We start from the raw sequence: 26,968 nt of genomic DNA, 5'->3' as shown, positions 1-26,968 counted from the left end.
ACTTACCAGAATGTTTAAATTTCCCTAACAAATTTTAAGATTTTGTTTCTTTGGTAATGAAATATTGAACGAGTGTCCAATGCGAACTCATCTTGCTCATGTCAAGCTTACCTTGTAAAATTACCACGATGCTATACTCATCTTTAACGTAATCTAGAAACTTTCATTGCAGCCGATGCAAATACAGCTCATGTCGTTTGAAAATCGTTTCCTCCAGCTGAATTGGGCTGCTACTAAACATTTTGCTTGAAAATAAGAATGAGAAAAACGCAGCATAAACATTTTGTACCCTTTCGTGAACTGTCCTAATGCATTCTTTTCTGTTGATGCCCAGCTGATCATTTGGTTTTGTTAAGCTTTGTCTTCGACTAAGAAAGCTTTTAGAACTTTACAAGCTGATAAATCCACTTATATGTGAGACGGTGGGTATAAAATAAAATGTTATGATTGTTAAAGTGTTTAATTTCAGCTACAGAAGCCTCAGAAATCCGAATCCAATGGTTGGTAAAAGTGTATCTGTAATTTTATCTGTTAAAATTTAAAGTTAGTTGGTGCTTTTAAAATTTTTTCGGCATATATTTAGCAGTTAAAAAACCTAACTTCAAATTTTTAATACTGCACAAAGCACATAGGGATAATTCCTATATATTTTTTAAACTAGAGGTAATTTGGTTTAAGATAAACTCGGATTACCAAGATTCTTATTTCAGTCTAAACTGAAAGGCAAATTAACAAAACCGAAAAGAATATAAGAGGCTTCTGAGATGAAAGATAACCGAACTTCCTTAATACTCTTAAATCAATTAGTTATTAATCGCTATTTTGTTTACGACAAATTTCATATAACAATATGTATATTCTTTAAATTAATTAAACTGCGTTAAATAAATTAAATTTATTCATACACCGTTTTTCTATAAACATATTGCATCTATAATAATCAAAAATAAAGTCATTCTGTAATTTTGTTTTCATTGTACATATTAAGTGTGGTTGTACACTAAGATGCATTAGGGCTAAAGCCTCAAGCTGCGAGCAAATTTAGACTATGTATATATTAAGTGCAATAGCATCATAAAGTGTAGATTATGATGTTGGTTTTCATTTCGAACTCTTGAAAACAGGAAAATTAAAAGAAAGTAGAAAAATATGGTTTTATTGCAAACCTGTTATGCATATTTATACATAGCGAGTAGAAAAGAAATCTGCTTATAAATTCTGAAGTGAGTATTTTGAAGGATTACAATCTCACCAAACAGTTTTACCATTTTCTTTGGAAAAAAAAAAGTCTTGCGCTGTTTTTATACAGTTTTGTTTTCAATCTTTTGTTTTCTGAGTTTTCTTTTTATAGCTTATTAACTAGGATTTTATGATGAAGGCAGGACGACACTTCTAGTCAATTCCCAAACCGATCTTTTACTGAAACAATTGCTCTTCAATCAAGCTGATTTATTTGGCTAATAATTATATCGAAATAAATACTTTAAGTGAAGAAATAGAAAATCTAACAAAAAATATTAATAATTGAAAGCATATTTACTGATTACCCTTTCAAAATGGAAGAATTTTGACAGAGGCGTAAAATAAATGTGTGGAATAGGTGCACTGTTACTATAGCCAGTTAATGCCAGAGGTAGAAAAAAGGCGGTTGCAGATTAAAAGACTTGAAACAATCAACCCGAACTTCTAACACACCATCAATCTATTAAAAAGGGGAAAAAAACTTGACAAAAGAATGACAACACTGAAGGTTTTATCTGCACTTTTTCTCTCGCAACTTTGAATATTGCAACCAGTCCTGGAGGCTGAGCTTCAGAGGCCATATGTTAGATACGCCTGTTCATTTACTGTGTCAGAAATGTCTCACTTGACTGGCACGTTGTGAACTAGTTTAAACAAAGGTATACACCTCAATAAACGATCCGACCCCTCTCACTTGTGCTCCAAGACATTGGATGACACCTGTTTGACATGGAACAGGTTGAACTCTTGATACGGTTGAGTGTGAAAAACGAATAATCTGAATGTCATTTGTGTTAATTAGGGTTCGTTAAGGTGAGCAGCAGAGAAAAGTGGTCTGCGAATGTGTTCAATGGACCTACGCTTTTTGTATGCCTAAGTAAATATTCTGGGCGGAAAGAAAGTGCAGTAGTCATAAATACTATATGTAGCCTACTTTTGACCTAAGGTGACATCCCACCCTTAAGAGGAAAGTTCGATCTGTAACGCTATATAAACCTTCCGTGAAGAAGTTTGGAGCTGTTTACTAATAGCAGATGGATTGGGTCTTATTACAGCCAACGGAAAACAGTAGATCCCGACAGAGAAAAATCAAGGAACAGTTGGTAGCATTGAACTAGCAACAGTTCAATACTAGTCTTTACAGACTCAAGCAAATGAACAAGATATTTCCAAATAGCCCTCCCACCACCTCCTTCCTCGCATTTCATAAATCTGGAAAAGATTTGTGAATACTCAAGAACGGAATCGAATTCATTGATTAACGTAGTAAACAGATGCTATGTAGTTCTCTCCATTTTATTTTCTACTCTAATAACATCTGCCTCTAGCCACGTACTAAGGGATAGCTGTAAAAACGCAATACGGATTTGGGGTTTTATACTTGAGTTATTCCAGCTTTCTCATCCTACAGTTCAAGTCCGTAAACACGCACTTGTACGGCACGATACACAATAAAAGACTGTGTGAAGTATTATGTTAAACAGCAAAGTTATTTTGTTAAATAAAGAAATAAACTTAACATAACTAATATTAAATAAACTTAACACAACTAACTAATATAAATTATAAAATATTACTGACATACGTAGTTAATACAACTGTTTATTTAATCCCGATACATTATCCAATTAAAATGCAGCCCAGTTGTAATACAACAAAATGTTATAAAAAATTAATACAAAATTCCCGCACTAATAAATGATGTCTCGAATATCACTGCTGTCACAGTGAAACTGCCTTCTGCCACTTGTCAAAAAAAATATCACCCCTCCATAATGCAGTGATATCGTATGCCCTGTTCCCATAGTAATCCCGATACATATCATTAACCAATGGGTTGTAATAAATGAACAACTCTGTATAATATTAACATAAAAATTAATAAAAGGTTTAACACGTGACTTCTTTGGTCATAGGATACCATTTGACTGGATTAATTAAGGAATTACGTTTGTACAAGTTGCGTGTCCATAAACGCACACTTGTATAAAGTACAGGCTTAGCAAACTTAGCAAATTTTTGAAAAATTCAGAAATATTGATATGAATTTAAATAATTCTACTGCTGCCATCTCTTGAGTACTTTTTACACCACACTTTGTTTAATGAAAAAATCTTTCAATATTTTTTTTCAAATCGGTATAAATAAATTGTACATTAAGCTAAACCTAATTCAAGGTAACCGTTACACACAAAAATACAGTTATTACTTCACATGACCTACACTGTTAAAAACGAAGATTGCTTGGTATGTTCCTAGTATCGTTTTATTTCTCAGTGGAGTTCTATTCGCTTATTAAAGTATTCGACTCAATTTTACCAAAACAAACAAGCAATTCTAAATAACTTCTAGAAATTGATGTCTGGAACGTGAGTTAAGACAGTCAGTATGCCCCCTACATATAGGGGGCATACTGACTATGAAAATAAAATTAATACCCAAGAAAATCTGCCATGAAATGAAATGAAATTTCTCAACGTATTCTTCTATAAATGGTATAAGTAGAATACAAAAAGTTATCATACAGTATTTCTCTCAGTCAAATACACTTAATTCTGGAAAGAAAATTACAGTTTCAGAGGAAATAAAATTGTGTAAAAAGACAATATTCAAAGAGAAATCACTGATAACCTACGAAGGTGAAAATGGCGAAAGAAAAACTGATTATCTCGTAAAAAGCAACAAATTGAAAGTTCGGGGCTGGAGATGTAATAGTTAAACAATTCGATTCAGGGTTCCTTACTGAGACATTAATTTCAGTGAAATAAAAAAAAAAAGAGAAGACCAATACAGACAGAATATGAAAGCAAAGAATGGAGATGTGGGAATTGGAGATAGGAAACAAATTTAGGAGAAAAATAAAGGAAAACAAAGTTATCACGAGATATAGATAGATGTACAGCGAGAATGACTGAGGAAGTGGAGGATAAAATACAGGAGGAGGTAATTCTCAGTTATAGCAATGATTGGGGAAAAAATGTGCTTAGCAACGAATTAAACCTTTTAAAACAGAAACATAATATTGGATAAAGAACAGGTAAAAGATACAAAGGACAATCGATTCTGGCTAGACGTGAAAAATTAAAATTGCAAATTCACAATAGATGTGGATAAATCAGAGGGAATTTGGAGAGGATAAATTAGAAGGCGTCATAAAGAGCAAGAAAAATGGGAATGGTAGAAGAATAGAGGAGTACTTATATAAAGCATTTGGTGAGAAGGTAGAAAAATGGGGTAGAAGCAGTTCAGTAAAACAAAGAAAAAAGAGGCGATTGTAAACACTATGTAACAAAAAATGTTACGTTAATATTTAACTGGTTCGTACATGTATTTTGTACGCTGAACCCAACGAGGCGTTGTCGATGTTTTTCTAATGTCAATATTTCGGTAGCATTATGCTTTTGCGATATTTATATGTATTACATCTTAAGTTTTTATTAATATTGTGATATTAAGAGCCTGTAGTATTCGTATGTGTATATATTTTTTATTTTTGCAGTTTGTAATGGCTACCATAGGAAGGTGTAAGTTATCTCCAGACTTCTGCTGTTTGTGGATTGTGGATATTAAATATGTCCGTAGCAAGAGAAGCATAATATTGTTGGAGCCATCAAGTTTTATAGTACTCATGAAGAATTTTAGAATGCCTATGAGATCAAAAAAAGTTGTTGGTACCTTATTTATGCTGTGACAGTTGCAAGTGAAAACAGAGGGATGGTTTCTTAGTTAGCTATCCTTCATGGAGGAGATTCCACAAACCATCATGATGGCGTTTACTTTTGTATAGGTATGATGTATATCCCAAATTGTAGACATAATCAGAAAGAATTGGATTCTTTAGTGTGGGACTTGGATCTAACGAAATCCAGTGCAGAGCTCCTGATAACTTGTTTAAAGGAGTGAAAACCACTACAACTTCCACATACAGAAAAATACATGTCACCTATGCACGTCTTCACACTGCTGCTGCTGCTGCAAGAATCCCTCTGTTACCCTTACCTAGGGCCGGATTTAATCTTGTTGTAGCCCTAAGCTATATCATGTATGAGATCTCTCTCTCTCTCTCTCTTACAGTTCACCTGTGATAATATTAAAAAAAAAATGATTTTTTAAGATGGAGCAAGACCCCTTGTAATGTGAAGCCCCAAGCTGTAGCTTGTTTAGCTTATGTGTCCCTGCCGTTACCGTTTTGATTTATTGGACTTTATGAAGAAATTGTTATTGGTCACAAACTAGAAGAGAAGTATGCGTTGCTTCACAAATACACCGATCGATTCCTGTTGCGCACGCTGTTCACATCAAAGAAGACTACAGAAATATGAAACATGTGTTCCACAATATTAAGTATGATCGGCATAAATGGGAGATTTCAGTGAGGAATTCATGATGCTGGGGTTTCTTCTGGGTTTGCAAGGTGGTTTCACTAAATTCCCTTGCTTTCTCCGTCTGTGGGACATCAAGGCAGTAGTTCAGTAATACAGGAGGAGATAACAGTCAGCCAAATTTGAGTTGCAGCCTGGTGCACACAATACAGTAAACAATACATTGGTTCCTGGAAACAAAGTCTTCCTTCCACTATTCATATCAAGCTGGGACTGGTGAAACAATTTGTTAAAGCACTGGATCCTCAAGGTGCCAACAAGAATAAGTTGGCATATTTAGGAGTGTTTCTACTTTTTATTTGTGATTATTTTAGCTTATTGTTTACTTGTAGCAAAGTATTAATACTGGGCAGAAGTTAAACATTGGTAATAAATGCAATGTAGCATCACTGCATATTTACTTTTCTTTCATTTCTTCGCAAACGATTGATATCATGCAAAAACTAAGGTCATATTCGAAATTAGCATACACGAATTAACGGAGATAATACAACTTTTTTGAAATTTTGTTACATGCTGAAATGTTTGAAGATGTGTTCTAATCCCATAAGCCGCAAAGTGATACCTTATATTGATGTACAATTGAATACATGAAATTTATTAAGAAAAGGATGCACTTAAATATTACGAATGGATGTTTAAAATTTATTGTTAGTATTAGTAATGGCCATATGGTGCAAGGCAGCCTAAAGCTTATGCTGCACCAGCCAAAAAAAAAGAGTAAAATAATAATAATAAAATTAAATAATTAATAAAAGAAGAGGAAATAGACAACCTATACATGTCCCTCCTCCCGTAGGTTACTATGTAGCTGACCTTAAAATTTCCTCCAACTGTCAGCCTCTATCACCCACGTAGGTAACTTATTCCAGTAATTTATAACTCGCTGGCTAAAATAAGAAGAAAAATTGTTGTACTAGTGTGCACAACTTACTGAAGACTGCACCAGATAAGAAACATTGGAAGACAGGAGATAGTGGACACTCAGATACAATGCGAAAGGAACTGCATATGATGTTTATTTTATGAAAGACGTTGACGAAGTGCTTGAAGTAATAAAGATTATGTAATCTCAACATAATAAAAAGGTACGGACCACTACAATTAGGCAGTTTTTGAGACTAAGAAAAGAGTGCAAAAGTAGAAATTGAATGAAGTTTATTACTGTTTTTTTTTTTTTTTTGTCGGGTTGGTCAATTTTTCTGAAGGGAGGGGAACCGTACAAACCCTTGCATGAGATTAACTCATCCACAGAATGAAGAAGGCACATAAAACCCTTCCTGTTGACTAGATTTGAACTTGGGCCTTTTCTAGACAGTGAGGATAGGGCAGAAATCGTAATTATTATGCCACCCGCGAGGAAGGTCAATTTTATATGGGGAAAAAAAAATCAAAAAGCTATTACGCTACATGGTACGTAGTATAATATTGAGTAGCTAATGAAGGTATATCTAATAGCAAGTACACCCATTTAGACCAGTCTGGATTCGTGAGGTCATGGATTCGATAAGGGGTTTAAAAAAGGTGCCAAAGGAAAGCTGGTGCAGGTAAACTCAATATCTTCCCACAAGTGTTGCAAATTGGATAGTTGCGGATCTTTATTCCACCTCATTCCACAGGTGCTTAATTGGATTAGGATCGGACGACTGGTATTGTGAGCATATCCAGTTGATATGCTCACAATACCAGTTGAAACCGAATATTTCTCTGCAATGAGATTACAGAAACACAAATCATGGGCAGTATGCAAACATATCCCCTCTCTCTCTCTCTCTCTCTCTCTCTCTCTCTCTCTCTCGAAGCCTACAGGATACAGTTCAACGGAATATAATTCGTTGTTAAGCAGTAGAAAACTTGGGAGAGAGTCCCTATTCCATCTGGCAGTTATGGCGAAATATTGATCATCAACTTTGTGATTCTTGGTCGACCATATGGGATACGTCTCTCTCTGGAAATGCAGTGTTTCCTTTTCGGGATACTTTTCCTGTCTCCACAATCGGGATATCATATGGAGGAGGACCTCTGCTTCCGAGTGGGCCGCTTCCATCGTAACGACCGCTCTCAGTCGTATTAAATCATCATTCAGGTGATATATCTGTGCGACAGGACCACGCAACGTTATTCAGACATGCTGAATATCCATCACACCGCTCTGTTTAAAACTACCCCGCATTTCTCTATCAAAATGGTCTGCCATGTTCTCATATGAAGCACTTGACCTATACCCAATTTCAGTTAAATTTCCAGCATATAAGTGTACAAATTCGACTATGTAACGTAACTTTTGCCACCAGTATATATTCATTCATTGCTAATATACATCCTCGGTATACATATGATGTCTATTTTAAGTAACTCCTTTCTTTGAGTAAGTTGGCACTGTTTCTAAACAATTTCAATTTATAGAATGAGATATAAGAGAACGATGGTGTATCAATAATTCAAAAGTAAACTTGTTTTATTCACCGACATCACATTAGATCCTTCCGAGCTGGTTTTCAACAAACAAAATCCTACAAAACAAAGTTAGCAAACAAGGCCTACATCCGAAATCTTCTTTAACATCAACCAAGCCATCTATAATAAAGCAGCAGTCATGATTTTCTTTTTGTTTTATTCTACCAAGAAAAAAAAAATTGCGTAGAACAAGCACGATTTTTCCCATCTTTAATTCATCACTTAATCAACTATGTAAGGATCTTTTTTCTTTTTTCTGTTGCGTGCAGACATTCTTATTCTTTAAGGTGCTGATTAAATTTCTTTGGTTTCAGCAGGATAGCGCTGTGAGAAAAACTTGCAGCTGCGCCACCTGTGAGCATTTGGTATTTTGAAACACTAGGGGGATCACCTACACAGTTGTACCATGTTTTGGAATGATGTAATTATCCGGAAATCAGCTGAAACTGTTCCCTCAAAGAAGGTATAAAAAAACTCACGTGATACCAGTAAACGTGCTCTCGGAAGCTAAAGTACTATACAGACGCGGCCGGACGAAATATTCGGTGTTGTTTTAGTCTGCTTTCTTTTATACTGAAATTAAATAAGTTTTTAAAACAAGACACGCGAGAGCTGATTGCTTAAAACGTTTCAATTGACTTAAAATCAATAAAAATGCCAAACATTCGAATAACAGAGTTTCTGCATAAATACAGTATGGAGCACACACGCGTGGATTATATTTCTTGAAAAAGGGGTTACTTGAGAAACCTGTTAACCGTTTATAAGCCACGAGTTGTCTCGCAACAAGAATTAGGTCCTTCAAAAGCTAGTCATGAAAAATGTTAAAATATGTGGACAAACAGGAAATGATCAGGATTGGGTTTGAAAAAAAAAAAGAAAGTGTGAAAAATTTCATAATATTCAGAGCAACTGGAGTGGATATAATGATCTTAAAGCAATACTCAGTACCATAATAAACTCTTGATGGCTGGTCGTTTAGCCGAGAAGCCATTTCAGTGCTAATTGGATTAAAATCACTCAGGAAATAGCGATTAGCCTTTGAGATCTCTTAACAATAGTAAAGAGATGTATCGAAGTCACCCACTTCCAATAAAAGACATACAATAGAGCTATCGGCAAATAGAGAAGTAAAAGGAAACTTTTAGGTTACTTTATATCCTGATCCAATCGTTTCCGGGACTACCTGCAGTATTATAGTTCGTTTTTTTTTATTTTGTATAATACTTCCTTCAAGTCCCACCCACGATTCATTTTATTATGGCTATAATCAACCGAATTCGAAAATAGCTACGTTAAGGATCATAAACACATACCTAGAATACAAACGTACTACACACCAATGTTCTGTATTACTCTTAAGCAGTATGCATTTTACAATTTCTATGCTTAATAAAGAGCTAGCGAACATATCCATATATTTGCTTGTATACGTGTCCACTTAACAAGCTGCTTTTCTAGTTGACAATATCAATGCGTAGATATTTGCTTTAAGAAGTGGTATCGTTGCCTGTTGTTCTGTTAAGATTTTTATAAAAATAAGATCGGGGAATTTTAAGCTAAACGTGAATTACGAAATATATGTTAATTTTCCGAATTTTAACAATTACAAGAAATGGTGAAACAAAATGAGTCATAGCATTGCAGAAAAGAAATCCGAAACGTTCAATAACTTCAGAAAGCTTTTAAAAAATTACTTTTCACCATGTTTTGGTGAACTTCTCTCGGTACTTGGAAGTTACAGGCTTTCATGGTTCACTGGAAACCCCGAACTAAATAGCGAGTAGTCTGCATTCATATATCTCTATGGTCCAGTTGCAAAGCACACGGAGCCTGGCTCTGCCCTCATTTATTAAATGTCCGTTACAACCGTTTCTAACAACTTAATAGCATTTTTGGAAAAACAAGATCATTTAACAAACATTTAGCTTTTTGTACCAAGCTATTTCCCTTCTGTTTAACTAACAAGTGCTGGAAAGAAGAAAATTTGTAGTAAATACTGGTCTGAATACGTAAAGTGACTGCATTAATCTTGTTAAGAATTCTCACGCATGTCCGCAGCTGAGTATTTCCAGCTACACGGATCACAAAAAGTGGCACGCAAAAAACACTAACTGTAATAACTGAAAATTGCGAATAACTACTTATTTACTTTCAGCAATTAGGTTGTAACGTATCTTTCTATCACTGTAAAAAAGGTGGGCGCGTCTTGAGTCTGGTAAGCTATTGAGAGTGGACACTGAGTGACGCTGTTGGGTCATCGGTGTTGTCGAGCCTAGGTTTACTAGGTCTGATACTTTAAGACAAACTGGGTGCGACCTGTCTTTTATTAGTAGGTAAAGTAGACACTGAGATCCATTATTACATTTTCTTTTAATTAAATATGAATTTAATCCTGCAGCCTGTGAGGTCCATCTACTACACCTGCGAGGTCCATCTCAAAAATAACCAGCCGCGTTAATTGTTCTTTGGCGATAAAAATCTAATTTTCTGTACCTTCCTAAATGTAGAAAAATATTTACTGGGTATGTCTTTTGATATTTTTTTTAATTGTTTTCCCAGAATTAAAGATTTTTTTTTTTTTTTTTTTTTTTTTTGGCACCCAACAGGTACATCGCCACCAAATTTGTTACTGTTTCACTGGTAACAGCGTCTCACTAGTTATGCTATGAAATATTTCTCGCCTTTGTTTGCTGGCTATTTGTTTTATTTACTATCTAGCTTTAGAATGTCTTGAAGTGGTATAATGATATTTATACGTAATAATGATTTCGCAACACGTGATTTACTCTCGAGGCGCTTTTTGCTTAAAAGTTTTTTTTATAACATAACTTTCTGTTTCAAAACATGTTGGGTATTTTATCTTGTTTGCTTCAGTCGGCTAGATTTTTTCTAATGCGAGTTAGATACTGTGTTTTCTTCTCCCCTTTTATTATTGTTATTTATGTATTACTTTTGAATGATGTCTTCAATCACAGTCTGAGAGTATACTTAGAGCATTATTGCCTAAAAGGTAATCTAGTAATCCAAATAATAATCATAAAATAGAGACTGCGTTACAAATTAAAGCAGATTCTAATTTGACTGTTTTCCAGAAATTAATAAAGAGGAAATTAAGTTTTTAGCGAGTCCATTCGTCTGAAATAGTGCAATACAAGTGCAACTCGTCGTGCGGGAAAAAAGTTTTTTCTGCAGTGAGCAGAAAGAATAGTCCCAGATGTTTGTTCTATAGACATCAATAGTCTTATAAGAGGTGTTTTTGAAAGATTCAAATTTAAATAAAATTTTGGTTATTATTTTGAATAATTAAGACGAAACACCGAAGGCGATATTCACTCGGATAGGATTTTGAGACGTTAAAATTTTAATTCAAAACCTAAATTTAAAAAATTTAAATAATTGGAAAATGGAAGTAAATAATAGTTTATAAAATGTTATATATTTTTAAATGTTTTTAAATAATTTATACACATAATTAGTACGCACATAATATAATGATATAATGAAATATATGCGCACGTTTAAAGTTTAGCGCGTTTAGCGGCTTTCAAAATTGAAAAATTGAAGAAACTAAGAGTTTCATTTTTAAATAATGTCTGTTTTGTTTTTTTTTTTTGTTTTTTTTTTTATTTTTTTCAGAAGTACATTTTTTTGGGTTTTTTTTGAAAATGTGTAGAAATGCGCCTTTTTATTTTAAATTAATGAAATTAACCCTAATTTTTTAATGAAAAACTAAAAAACAAGAAACGCGTATTTCAACTCCCAGCAGAATTAAAAAAAAAAAAAACCTTTTCCATAAATTAGAAAGTTTACACCTGTTAGGTGTAACGCCACCACCGCAAAGCAAGGGAATTCCCTTGCTTTGCGGTGGTGGCGTTTCATTTTCATTTCAGTTTCATTTTCTTGCAAAACAATTATGGATTTTATGCCCTTGCCTTTTTTTTTTTTATTACAACGATCTTATTATTTAATAATTAAATTTTTACTTAATAACAGATTTAATTACCTTGACACTGATAATAACGTCGATGTAGAAACAACTTGATTATTAAAGGACAAATGGAAATAAGTTTCCTCCGTGGATAGATGAGGCTGTCAGCTTGGAGAAGTTCAAAGGCCAAATGAATCGGTACCAATACCTAGGGAAGGAGGAGTTTTTATTTTTATTAAGCCAGCGCAGCAAAAGTAGGGCTTCTTTGTACAATACAACACTGCCGACCGGGCTAGCCGAGTGGGTAAAGTACCTGCCCGGCAACCCAAAGGTCGCGGGTTCGATTCCCGCCTCGGGCTTGGATCAAAGTACTGCAAAAAAAAACCTTGGGAGGTGCAATATGGCCACAGAAGCCGATGCGCCAACAACTACCAAATCAAAAAAAAAAAAAAAAAAAAAAATACAACACTGTTTATCATAACATTATTTAATATTACTTATTTATTAAATATAATAAATTAATTGTAATACGGTAGTTTAGTACATTGGCCCGTTTCTGTGGGAGGGATGCTGAGTAGAATATCCATGTTATGAGAATTATATCAATAGAATTGCTCTTACAATTTAACATTTCTTGATATGATATCTTAATTATAACTTGCGTGTTATGTTGGTCTCTTTCTTTCACAAGCATTATATGCTTTATGCTTACGTACATTCCCCTTTCTGTTGTTCATTTTCTTTAAACTATATCTAGTACAACTCTTGTGGTTACAGTACTTCCTCCCCAGCCTGTTCTCTGCAGTACTTGATTCTGCAGTTGGTCTACGAGTCACGTTTTCGGACTCAACAGTAACTTCACGCTTCGCAAGACTGCATGAAGATCATTTTCATTTACTGACGAAGATATTTTAGAGGAAGAAGAGGAACATTATTCTTGTGGATATCTCGAAGTCCTTCCGTATTAGGCGTTCGTTCTTTTCTGTGCTGAAAGTCCGCTGGATACTAAAATTAACGAATCAACCCATTATAACGAGATGAGTTAATAATCTACATTTATATTAATGCTGTGATCACACTGTAAAATATCAGTGTTAGATTTCCATGTATAAAACACACACACACACAAATAATAATAATAATACATATATAATTTTCATAACCTGATTTCTTCTTTCTTTTACCAACAACTCTCGTTGACACTAAGAATCTGGAATTGAATCCGAAACGCTTAAAATTGAAATAGAACTTATTCAGATCCCAGGACACCAAGAAGACTTTCTGGAAAACCAAGAAAACTTTGTTCCGCCTGCTATAATTTATTCAACAATCAATAGGAAAAATAACCACATCACAGACATTGAACAGTTGACCATGGAAATGCTTCAAAATCTCATTTTATTCTTTTATTGGAACCTAGCAAACCAAGCTGAATTAATAACGACATCACAATACCGTGTAAGTCTGGAGGGGAGAGGACCACATAGCTTGAAAGACGTCTTCAATTTCATCACAAAAACGAAGAGGTAGAGTCACGTTCTTTCAGGTAGTGTTATTAAAGATAAATATTTGCTATAATTTGAAGCCCCCAAGCAAACAAACATAAGCAAATTATTTTCGTAGATGGTGTTCTGATATTTCACAATTTCCTTACATTTCAAAAGACGGGAAAATGTGTGGTTTCTTATAAAATACACATTTGATGCATGTATAATTGATTTATGGAAATATTTCAGTTTCCTTTATGTCTCCACTGAGTTTTCTTCTCGTGTGGTATTCATGATATAGTTTGACCACATCCGGAAATAGATGAACTGATGAGGAAAATGATTAGCCAAATCTTGAGGAACTTGTGATGGTAAAGATGACAAAAGAAATGTTTTTGGAATTACCTCATCAAAGAAAATAAATGAGAAAATCCGTTGAAAAAAAGGGCTAGAATTTAAAACGAAACGATCTTCCATGCATCGTGTACCTCTAATGGGCCTGCCTTTCCAAAATATCATTTTGCAGAAGTTATAAAACACTTTTATTTTTTATTTCTGAACATAGTAATTAGACCTAGTGCCGCATGACGTCGTGCAGACTGGTAATACTGGATATAAAAATGATTTATATTAATAATAAAGGCGAAAATCTATTAAAGCGAAAGCGATACTTCAAAAGAATGCTGAATGAGACAGAGAATTATTGAGGGATGACGGGGAAAGACAATTATTTTGGAGCCAATGCCTTTCGGAATAAACTAACATGCGCATAAAAATTATGTACTTATTGTCAGTTCGTAGTGAAACATTTAAAACAAATAATGAGAATGATTTAAATAAAACTGAATGGAAGTAACTATTTCCATGTGGAAAAAGGGTAGTGTCATCCCTTCGTTTTGTATTTAAGTTTGTTATCTGACATAAAGGACATTATGCCAGATAATGTCCTTTACTCGTATTACATGAGTTTGCTTTTACTGTTTTTAAGTGTAGATTTAAAACAAAAATGCTTTATATAATTAATTTTATTTATTTTATTTCACTAAAGTGCACAAATTAATTTAAAATTATTCACAAACAGCATACCACTTCTTTGGTATAATGTTATTTAAGGGGGGGGGGAAGAACGGGTGGTTAGTAGAGTTTAAATACAATGTTTCCAGCTTCAAGGTTTTGATGTATGGAACCACAGAAGAAAGACTGGATCTATTTTGTATTTGGTTTTGTGTAGTTTATCACTGAAAGGGAAAAAATGCTAACTTTAGAGATATGTAATGAGTCTGTAAAGTCGAATAAACTCATCTTTACAAATTATGAACACAGCTCGCGTTAACTCTGGGTGCATGCGTAACTGCTTGGTAAACACTAAGTTCTACCATCTGTCACCTGGCAAATATATGCATAGTAAACTGCTCAGTCAGGTCTTCTATTTAGGTCAGTGACGAATTTTCTCCATTAAAAAGACACGCGACGAGCCTCATCCATTTCGACTCCCTAAAGTACTTTCGTTTTTTTACGACTTCCTTTATTCTTATTCTTTCAACAACGGAACCACAGAAGTGCTTGAACGTCATAATAGAAGAAATATCTGTGAGGGAGGACACACAATGGCGACTCACACTTCGATAACTCCAAAGAACACTTTAAAATGTTAATGGTAATAATGAGGGGAAAATGACTGCCGTTTTTTAAATAGTTTTCTGTAGAAAGAAAACTATTCGTGAAGGAAAACCATATAATGGAAACAGTTGCCATATAAGGACTTTGGTCTGAATCTTGAGAAGGTATTGTGTGTGGAAACGTTTCTATAGGCACCATTTCCGATACATAAGAATCTGTAACTCCATGTTAGATTATGCTCTGTACAAGCTGATAAATCTGGACATTTGTACAGAGGGAGAGAAATGTAATGGGGTTTTTAGGACATCAGCGACTAAGGCCATATTGCTCCGCATGTACTGTCTGTAAATTGCGTGTGTTCTGAGGTCGATTTTCTGTTTTGCTGGACGAAAAACCCTAGTTTCCGGGAGGAACAAACCATGCTACCCTCGCTTGAGACCGACTAACTCAACCACGTTGTGAAAAAAGACCCATAAAAATCTCCCCCGTCATCAACGGGACTCGAACTCAGGTCTTTTCCACCCGGTGTGCGGAGGACGGCGATTCTGCCAACTGTGGTACCCACGTGGACGTTACAGAGAAAGCAGAAACTCATGTGAAATGAATGGACAGCTCCTTGTTCTGTTGAGTTCTGGACTGCCAAAATGTGTGGGTGGACTGCAGTTCTTATCTTTGTGGGAATGAGCCGGATGGGCTTCGGACATTGTTCCATACTTTTGAATGGCTGTAGCACATTTTTTGTATAGCGTAAATTGTAATAAATATTGTGTGTACGGTATTGTAATTACAATATGGGGATGCAAGAATTTGGCAAGGAATGCCTGGTACAATAAATAAAGTCCTGACATCCTTGGGGCAGTGAAATTTAACTGCTCCACCTTTCATATTCTCTATTACTAGCTCCAGTACCGAGTACTGTAACTTTTCCATTAACAGAATGAGGACAACTGTCAACAACTTTGGTTTGGATATCACCTGAGACACGAGTTCACAAAAAAAGAAAAAACTAGCGACTGCAAACTAAGCCGCTAGACTGATAACCACTCGCCCACCTTCTCTTCCTCCGCACACGTCAACTTAACAGAACTACAGTACCAATAGCGACAACGTGTTCCAGTTCGGCGCATGAACAACCATCGCCAACTGTCGTCTAATTATTGCTGCTAGCAAGTGATGATTGCACACCCATGTCCATAGATCTGCATTATCACTTATGTAGGTTGTACATCAAAATAATACCAATAAGCAATTATACGAAAGTCTGTCCAAGTTTTCGAAAACATCAATATGAAATTATAGTTTTGTTATCTCTATAAAACAATATGTACAATCATATCCAGTAAAACCGTATACTTCCTTAATGTCTATGAACATGCGCATAGAGTGATGTTTTCAGCCATAAAACATTTTATTCTTTTGGATAAATAGTTTCGCTGAGGACCTCAACAAATTTTTTATGTGGTATTGATATCGAAAAATTAAAATTTTTGAAAATAATAGAGAAAATAAAAACACAAAATCTATGTAATGCGATTTAAAACCTGCACAAAACATTTAATGACATTTATATGCTCACTTGTATAGAAACCATAAACTTATAACGGCTCTTTTGCAAAACCTGGGATGCATACAAATGCTGACGTCTATTGTAATGAAGGTGATCAGTTTTGTTAGCTGTACATGTGAAAGAGAATATGTTTCGAAGGGAAAGATAAGGATAATAGAATGACACTGCACTGTAAAACAGGAACATAAATTCTATCTAAATTTCGGAAATCTCAGATGAAAAACAGTCACGTATAGAATGTAGAAGGGATAGATTTATACATCTTAAAGATAAACCTTCAGGGGATATTCGAGTGGGAATTACACACATGCAGCTACAGTTCCAAACGAGTACCGAGATTTCCATAAAGCTTGTCCATGGTAACAAAGTTCAGGATATGTTGGGATTAAAATTTACACCAATTTTGCCATCCTGGGACTGGGCCCATTGGTCTATTTTCTGGTGATAAATGGTTTCTTAATTTATTATATGCTTTGCTGAGAAACACTGAACGCTTTTCAGTGACTGTGGGCGTCAAAATATTAAATCCTACCCTGAGCTTGCGAACACCGAGTTCATTGTCCACTGAAAGGTATCCGTCCTTTAATCGACTGCTGGTCCATTAAAGTGCTCGCTAAAGTAAGGTGATTACTAGCAATGAAAAATTGTTTAAACCTTTGCAAATTGTGACCGTAAATTGTAAAATTATAAAGGACTTTTACTAAGCTAAATTAAAGATATAATATTCGTAGGATTTAAGTTTCCTCTGAGAAAAAAAAAAAAAAAAAGGAAGTTAATTAAACTATTCAAATGAGATGTTTTGTAAATAATTTTATAGGCGGTGCCACTGTGCTATTTTCTACTTCCATTTTGATGTAAACAGAAATGATAAAAGCAATTATTGTTAAGTTATCATTAATACAAATTTATTCGTAGATTAATTGATGCGTCTTTTAGTTTTAGTTTCCAGCGATAACAGATAGGGTGTGGTCCGGTAGAACGGACAAGTTTCTCTTGTAGGAAGGACAGAAAGAAAACCAGCAGAAAACCTACTGAAACAGAGGACGAAACTTGCCCCACCCTCTTCCTAAAAGTCACTTGAGGAAGTTAAGGTTGTAATCACCTTTCTAAAGAACAGCGTCCCGATGTTAAAAAAAGAAACTCTTCACCGTCTTCTTCACAAGCGTATAATTCTCGCCGCTACCTTTCTCTTTCCTTATTTCCCACGTGCATCCCCCACACAAACACAAGCGGAAGTTTAATTCTGTTCCATCTGTGATAAGAACTTTCTCATCGGGTGACAGACGTCATTAAAAGAAAAAGTTACCTGTCTTGAAAGGTGGTTAGCGAACTTTGATCCTTTCCCTGTTAGTTTGGTAGCTATTTACGGACATCATTCGTTCATCCGTGACGCGTGTGACAACGGACTAAAATTACATTACTTTGATGACATTGGACACTCTTGTCTGTGGGATTCTCTTTATAGCGAAAGGAAATGGATTAAGAGAGAGAGAGAGCAAATAAGTATGTCCGCAAATACTGTAAAGGAACAGCTCTGACGACGTTAAAAATCAAATTGTCTGTGAGATTGTCTGTCTGATGAAGATTTTGTTTGTTCAGTCGAAACGTCAGAAAAGAGGAAAAATAGTTAATTTAAGATTATGCTCGCTGTATTGTTTCACACCGAGTTACAGCACGTTAATGAGTTCACTGGCGCTCAACACATGATCGAACATAAAGCTGCCTCAGTGAATAAGCACAGGAGGCTTCCAAAAGGTGGAATTTGCGCTGTTTTGTTCTTATTTGAATGATGCCCGAAGTAAAAGTGAAATTTGCTTAAGCTATACTATCATCACTATGTTTATAAAGAGGGATTTGTAGGAAACGATTAATCGAATGACTGCCCTAGCATAACGTTGAAATGAGTTCCGAATAATTAAAATTCTGCGGTGGCGAAGAAAGTCTCGAGGGAGAATACATTAGCAGAACTTCCTAGTCTCGTCAAATATCAATAGAAATTAGTGAGGTATACTGCCAGATATGCCAGGATTTAATATACAGGAGAAGCGTACAATGACCAGTGTCGAACACATCATTTCTTCGTCCGATTTAAAGGTGGGATTTTGTCAATCAAAGCCTTGTAGCAACATGTTTCATTCTTTAGTTGGGTGTTATGGTAACGAAATGGTTGTGGGTCTCGGAAAAATTCCAATTCTGTCACTAAATACAAAATAATATACAGTATTTAAAAACTTTATAAAGTTAGCATGGACATTTTTTTTTTAAAATGCTAAAACTATTTATTTAAATTCCTGTAGAGCGCAGCACGGTATATGACATATTAAACATTTATTTTAAATTGTTTCTTAAATATTTTACATAAACATACAAAATATCTTTGAATTTATAAAAATAGACTGTAAAGATGAATTTTCTTTGATAGAAATTATAATTTTTTAAAATAATTTAATTTATATACCTTTTATTGTTATCTATAACCAGTTATATTAAATCACACCAGCGTATAACTCAGCTTTGTAGCATCCCAAAGACAACTATTTATTATTTTAAACTAAGTACATTACGTTATAAAAGTACAGATCACCAGGGAAAATACAGATGAGGGTTTAATTGATGAGGTTTTAATTTTGTAGTATATGACTTGACATACGAAAGTTCCTATTTATGTGTTATACTGGGCAGTGTAATGCCCCAACAAAGACGTCCTACAATTATGGGAATTACTTTACGCTGCTGTTTAAACACCAAAGCTGAAATCATTAAAATATTCTGATCTTATCTATTTAGAAAATAAATTTTATGCACTTCGTAAAGTTTCATAAGCGAACAAAATGACAATTCATAGAGTTGTTTCACATCTTAGTTATTCAATTTTTTTGATTTTTTTAGTGTTCCCTAGTAAAAAAAAAGGGGGGGAAAGCGAAATCAGAACATATTGAATTTATAATACAACAAAATGGACAGGTAACGTTCAAGAAAAGATGCTTTGGATAAAATTTCCGGTACTTCGAATTAATGTGACATTCAAAGCAGTAAAATGCGGTTGTTTTAAATCCAAAGACAGTGTGTAACATAATCACGTGATTCGGAAGGATGATAGTTTTTTTTGTGTCATACTAATCACTATAATATACGACATAATAAACTCCATCTACGTTATTACGCTAACCACATCCATCCAGATGTTCAGTGGTTAGCCAAGCAGGTAAAACGAATAGACTACTTCCATTGTTCCATATTGGGGTAAGCCACAGCGGGAGTTAGAATCAACGACTCTCAGAAATTCGAAGCATCACTGATAACAATGGATTAGGGGGCAAAGTGGTCACGCAATCTGGTGCACGGCAGCGATGACCACGTGTAGTCAACAATGAAATGAGTGACGAGTTCTTCTTTGACCCGAGGAACGTTTACCCGCTACCCAGAATGGTTATAGTTCATTCACCGACGGCACAGCGATAAGCGAACGGAAGCGGTGGCATTCTGTTAAAGTACTTTCGATTGTTTGCGGGTAGTTTCTAAACTGATTTTGATCCACAAGTGTTTTCTATCGGTACAGCCAAAGGGTTATCTGTCGGTAGAGTGTACCAGCTTTTACTTCACCGGTACATTTTAACGGAAAGATAAAGCAACAATGAACAAGATTTTCAGAGATCAAAGCGCTACCGCAGTCTGTGCTACCCTTTGGACATCTCTCTCTCTCTCTCGAGGGGCTAGAAGGAAAATGAACGATAAGACAGAATTAAAAGCTAAGAAATCGTATTAGACTGGTAGGGAGAGATATGAAATGAGAACTACAGTAAAACAAAAACAAGGAATGATCTTTGGAAGTTCATCTTTGTGTTGTTTTCCCAGATGGTTTTGATAAATTCAAACCAATCCCCCTCCCCACGAAACACTGCTTTTCTTTTTCTTTTCTTTTTGTTGTTGAAGACTGCATAAAAATACACAATTTTCACATTATTATTAAAGCGTAATTAATAATCTGCTGTTTATCCTTACAGGGTTATGAAAAGCTTTTAAAACCCACCCGCATTAAACGTATTTACGTCTGCTTTCGACTGTCAGCGTTTGATATACGTAAATCTGTGAAAATACTTTAAAAATTATAAATGTGTTTGCAAATTTCATTCCTTATAAAACTCTATTTTATATTTACAGGGGCAAGCACAGAAAATTTCTGCAACAGCACACTACACTTCGTATGCCGGAGCAACAAATCTATTTGTATTCCCCTTAGTCGGGTTCGGGATGGTGCAAATGACTGTCCGGATAACTCAGACGAAGGTAAGTATCGCCATTCGCAAAGATTTGTAAGAAATAGAAAATATTCGAACGGACTGACATTTCGACGAGCCACTCCACGCAAGTTACCCATCTTTTAGTGTTCGCTGCTTGGAAAAGCCTCACCTAAACAGGTTCAACGATTACTAGAGGCAATGGGCCGCTGCTTTGGAAGAACTCATTGCAGGTTATTGGCCGCATGTGATATAACGGTACGTCACCTTCTCCGGTAGCTAGCTAGGACACCGTGTAAGGGTTTAGGGTGAACGGAATAGCGAAGGAGGAATGCCGCTCTTGAGAGCAGTCACAGGAAAATTTACTTCAACCCTTCTTTAAGGATAATTATCCAGCTACGTACAGATCTGCATTCAGGTGATTCCACGTGGTTCGAAATATAAATGGATCACGATAAACTCCCGTTTCGCTTTTTAGAATCTTTCCTTTCAATCCCCAACCAAATATCCAAAAGTTGTTGCTTGGGCAATTGGAAATACCAATTGACATCAGGAGCGCCAACTTTGAACCCCCACGCTAACTCCTACTTCAAATTTTCACGTGGAATTTTCCCCTAACTCTATGTATTCAAACTACACGACAAATATTCTTTAATTTTGTTCATCCGCAGTAACCTTTTACGTTCGTAAGTGTTATGTAGGTTAAGAGGAGACCACGGTGGTTCTTGAAGGTACCACTTCAGAGTGCTTATTGCAGCTTATTGTCGGTCGTCGGCTTGGAACTACGCTGTAATCTGCATTATTATTCCGTTTTGGAAAAAGGAATGCACGGAGATGCTAAAAATGAGCGTGACCTTGCTTGGGATGACCGGCCATGTTGAAACTAGGAGACGAGATGCTATACTTAAGGTCGTCCCTTTGTGATGAGTGCAGCTGTGTGTAACAATTCTGCAGCGCAGTAAACGCTAGAGGCAGTCGTGTTCGTCATTTCCAAGGCGCTTCCTCTTCTCAAAGAATAACTTCTTATGGCAGTATTTGTTTCTTCTTAGACGACAGGATGCTAAATATCACGTGCTTGTGAATCAGATATGTTCGGTTAGCAAGCGAAAGATCTTTTGTGGAACGATGAAGAGACTGAATAATAAGGAGATGTTAAGGAACATCTTAGTCTCAGATTTCGGTCTGATTTTCTTGATTTCTCTTTGGTGTCTGAGAGGAAGATATTCCATTGACACATTAATCATTGCGTATTCACATCCAAGAAGATTCAACAACGGCCTTCGCAATTTCTTTCTCGTTTCCCTTTGGTCCGCTGCTTTAAGAGGTGAAGGATTTTATTTTGTCTTTAACTCATCCACTAGGTATTGTGCCTAACTAGAGTGCTAGCTTACTTTATTTTATGGGAGAACCTATTTCGGAAGTCATTTTATAGCTCCGCAGGTAATGACTACACCGAATTACAATAAATTCTTTAAAATTGGGCATCCTTGGGAATTGAGAGGTACAAGATTTTAAAAATTTACCGTTTTTTTTTAGGTGATATATATTTAGTGGTCGAGCAGTTTAGAAGACCACATGTCAATAAATATTGAGCATAAACAACTTTATATCTGTAAAGATTTACAATGACTATCTCATCCTTTTGTCTGTTTTTTTCAATGAGATTTAAATTGCATGGATAATGCAATGGTCTTAATTCTCACAGCAGAACAAATTTGCCATCGTAGCGAGTTGCCCTGGTATTGCACTACTTTCAATAGACAGCTTTTGTTATAACTTTTAAAACTGATATCGTATTCAGTATGGCAGCCCACATCGACAACTTTTTTACAACTGTTTCGTCTGTATGTTGTTACTAGAGACCACCTCTTATCTGATGAGGGACCATTAGTATTGAAACAGACTGTCATAGAAGTCTCATATTTTAAACAAATGGCCCATTAAACTTTTGTAGAGGCTGTCTATTTGAAAGCAGTGTAAAACCGGGGCAACTCGTTTCAAAGGCAAGCTTATTCTGCTGTGAAAATTACGATCATTGCATTATCTACGCAGTTAAAAACCTGCTGCGCGCAAAACTGATAAAAGGACAAGATGGTCCAGAAGGATTCATAAAGGCAAATGCGGATGCCAATGCCGGATTGCGTTCTTAATATTCCCGGACTGTAAAATTATTTATTTATTTTTTTTGTAAAATGGATTTTACAGAGTTTATTGTACGAGTATATTTTTGTACTGAATGTTGTTCAGAAAGGATCATCCTGTTCCTTTGCTACTTCAGACAATTGAAACTGTGTTCTTCAGAAAGAGTCATTAACATGTGAGGATTAACATATCTAAGCCTATAATTTAATGTTATCAAATTTAAGATATCTCAAAGTAGAAAATCAAAATCCAGTTGTCCGTACAACAAATCAAATCACTAATCCATGATTAATCATTAGCATTTCTTTATAACTTAATCCGCATTTTCTTCTGTGAGACAATGTCGTTTAAGGATCATTCAAATGAAACAGCCTTTAAGAATAAATAGTTTAGAAGCGCACTTGATTAAAAATAAACACCCACGTGTTGAGCCGTCGTGTCCAGGAGCGAGAGAGAGAGAGAGAGAGAGAGAGAGAGAGAGAGAGAGAGAGAGAGAGAGAGATCCTCTGCTTAGGACTCCGCTAACTGTTGGTGACACCAGTGTATGAAGGTCTCCTTCACCTCTTCGTCCTACTAAAAGTAGCGACCACTGAGCCTTCTTTGCAGAGTAGATGATGTGGTAGTAGCAGAGGGAGGTCAGGGTTGCAAGCAGGCTGTTGTAGCACGATTCTTGTACTTACACCAGTGCAAGAGGGTATTCTTATTTATTGCACGGTTTCAGCCAATGTTCCCTGTATATCTCAACTGTTTATTCCAAAAGTTTTATTTGAACACATCTTAAACTCGGAGTGAGCATTTTATTAGGTACACCTACATAACAGTGAGTATCATGGATTCAGCGAGATGACAAACGCGTGACACAGGGATGCTTGTTAATTTTCATTCAACTGCTTAACACAGTTGTGAATTGGTTAGTTATTATTATTATATTAGTATTAACGGCCCTCAAGAGTATGTTTCGGGGCATTAACACAGAAGTGCATTTTAATGGGCAGATTTATGTTGTGCGGGCTGGAAATCAGGAATAACTCACGGGAAAAACTTTATTCCCTCCCCCTGAAATGGCTAAGTATAGTCTCGACTGAAAAGAATTTTAGAAATTTCTCCAGTCATCGAAGGAACAGAACATCAAATGAGTGGCAGACCGTTATGTATCGTGCCTATTAGTCTACAGCAGGCTCAAATTCAATATTTGCGAATTGCTACTCCGAAGAACTCGCTCCGCCTCGTACCGCATGAGCACAGTTGAATTGAGATCTGGTGACTGCAGCGACTACCACAGTCTGCTGAATTAATTTCATTTTCCTCGAATCCGTTTTATACAGTTCTGGCCTTGTGACACCATCCTATTAGAAGAACCTATGTCCTCGCAGTAGCACAGTGGTCATAATCGCCATTTCTCCCCACTCCGTGAAAAAAGGTCTGAGTTCCAATCCTGTCAATGACGCGAGAAATTTTTATGGGCTTTTTACACAACGTGGCCGAGTTAGTCGGTCTCTGACGAGGTTTGCTTCCCAGAAACTCGGGTTTTTCTTCCAGCAAAACAGGCAAACAGAGCAGAAAACACACGCGATTTGGTGGTAAAGTTGTTCTCTATTGGGGCAACTCTACTATGTATTTTTTTTTTTTTTTGGAAGAACCCATTCACCATTCACACATAGATACACTACAGCCATGAAGAGATGAGCCTTGTCGGAAAAAAAAATATTTCAGATAACTTGCAGCAACTAAACTCTACTGGTATCAATGGTCCCAACGAACACTATTAAACCGTCACCACCTTACTACTGCTGCACTGGGTTGTTATTTTACTGACTGTAGTCTTTCTGCTAACCTGTACAAGTCTTGTCAGTCTCAATTGGCCTCTTGTTTCCGACTAAAGGATCGCGGTCGTCCGGATATTATTTGGTTATTGGATCACACTCGATACATCCAAGACACAGTCGTACGTGAAATTTCCAGTAGAGCTGAAGTTTCTGAGATACTCACGGCAGGTCCTGGCATCCTTTGCAACTGCCCACCTGCTTTACATCGCATAGTACGAACACGTGATGCCAATTCAGTAATCCATTACTAAATGGGCACTCCATTTCACGAGAAGAGTAGATACACCTAACAAAGCGGCCACTCAGTGGGTTGCCTCTTAAAAAATAATAATTATCCATGTAATTAAAAACATGGGTACAAAACCTGATTTGATCCGATGTAGTCAAAAATTCATAAGTTGCAAAATTTGTGCAGAACAAACCCGGTCATCTATCACCGCAAAATTCTGTTGGAAATGTTAATCCCCTTTTCTAATACTCCTCATGCAAGTAAAGTTTCTTGTTTTCTTTGTTGCAACAAGGACTGGTTTATCACCTGCTCAGTTGATTGCCAAGAACATTGTGGAATACAGTAAAACCTCGGTTTAACGGACTTTAGCAGACGCAGTACGGAAAATCCTGTTTTATTATGAAAATATTTTAACTGACGGTATTTGGAAGAGAAGGAACAGTTCTCAACCATCGAGTGCGGAAAAAATGTACATTTGTTTGAGGCCAAGTAACTAAGAATCCTAAGAGAAGTAGCAAATTCCACCTGTCAGCGACTGGATCTAAACTTTTCCAAACGAGTGGCGAGTGGAAAACCCACTGCAGCACACCGCTAATTTGTAAACAGAAGAGGAGGGACAATATAAAATTTATTCAGACTTCTAAAAGAGGGCAGGAGAGAAACACAGGTTGAAAAGGGAGTGGTATTACTACTGTCCTAATTTATCTGCACCTTTTCCTGCCATTATAGTATTTCTGTATCTTTTATTACAATCTCTGTAGGTTATCTAAGATTACGTATCATCATATATTTTTATATTTCATATATATTTTGGAAGCTCTTCTGTCTGAATGCTCTCCTTTCAATCGGAAGATTTGTCTAGAAGCGTTCTTTCAGTTGTAAGCTCTGCAATCGTTTGCCCCATCCCAAATCTAATCACCAAATTTGAGTAATGTAAACACAAGAAAAATGTCTTACAAGAAGAGTGATCTGATATGAAATAGACGTACAGAAGTCTGCAGAAAATTCCTTAAATTTATTGTTCGATGAGGGTGTGAGTAGCGAAATATGAAATATTAAATGGCGATTGGAGATTGATAAATTGTGTCATGAATTGTGACTAATTTACGAAGATATTTTACACTGGTTATGGGGACCTGCCTTCTGTCTAGAGCATTGATCTAAGTTTGAATAAGACTTCATCTGTTGTTGTCCCGAAGCACCTGCTTGGAGTGGATATCACCATGGATTTCCAGGTGACAATGTGGATATAACTGGAAATCGTGCATCTAGTAAGCATCAACTTATGCAGTATCATCATCAGTAATAGACAGCGATGATGTCTTATTTGTAAATTAGTAATATTCGGTGTTTCGAAAAGAACGTAGATGTAAATATGGTAATGGTGAATTATATAAACACAAAGCATATATTATAATATACATGTGTCCTCTGAGATAGCACAATGGTTATAATCACCTTTCTCTCCACACCGGGTGGAAAAGACCCCGGTTCGAATCCGGTCAATGATGTGAAGGATTTTTTGGGGCTTTTTTACAATGTGGTTGAGTTAGTTGGTCTCAGGCGAGGATTACATGGATTTTTCTCTGGGAAAGTCGAGTTTCTCGTTCAGACAAATAGACCAGAAAACACAAGCAATTTATCGACATTATACATACGGTTGGATGAGGTTGTACCTCTAATATGACAATTTTTTATGCTGTAGATATGAACACACATATACAAAACAAAAACACATCACAGTGTGCAGTTAGCAACAGCGAATGAAAAGTCAATAGTCATTGACTTCATAAAAAAGCACACTGTTTCTTCAGAGAGTTCTGATAACATTATTCCTGTCTAAACAT

The 26,968-nt window shown here is 35.9% G+C and overlaps 2 protein-coding genes across 5 annotated transcripts in view; one reads left to right on the top strand and one right to left on the bottom strand.

The window, feature by feature from the left end:
- LOC150090857 (membrane progestin receptor gamma-like) overlaps positions 1-12,196 on the bottom strand; it is a 269,443-nt gene extending 257,247 nt beyond the window's left edge. The window contains exon 1 of the mRNA XM_090373177.1: positions 12,088-12,196. The gene's annotated coding sequence lies outside the window, so the exon portion shown is untranslated. The remainder of the gene's footprint in view (positions 1-12,087) is intronic.
- LOC150090856 (uncharacterized) overlaps positions 1-26,968 on the top strand; it is a 187,472-nt gene that overhangs the window by 12,716 nt on the left and 147,788 nt on the right. For all 4 annotated transcript variants that reach the window (XM_090373141.1, XM_090373134.1, XM_090373128.1 and 1 more), the window contains exon 2: positions 20,848-20,973. In XM_090373141.1, coding sequence (XP_090229267.1) covers positions 20,848-20,973 — 126 coding nt within the window. The remainder of the gene's footprint in view (positions 1-20,847; positions 20,974-26,968) is intronic.

Source organism: Mastigoproctus giganteus, chromosome 1 (genome assembly GCF_048544385.1).
Source record: "Mastigoproctus giganteus isolate SK-2022 chromosome 1, ASM4854438v1, whole genome shotgun sequence".
Taxonomy (NCBI): domain Eukaryota; kingdom Metazoa; phylum Arthropoda; class Arachnida; order Uropygi; family Thelyphonidae; genus Mastigoproctus; species Mastigoproctus giganteus.
The sequence above is the reverse complement of the archived record's forward strand: the minus strand, read 5'-3'. Positions and strand labels throughout refer to the sequence as shown.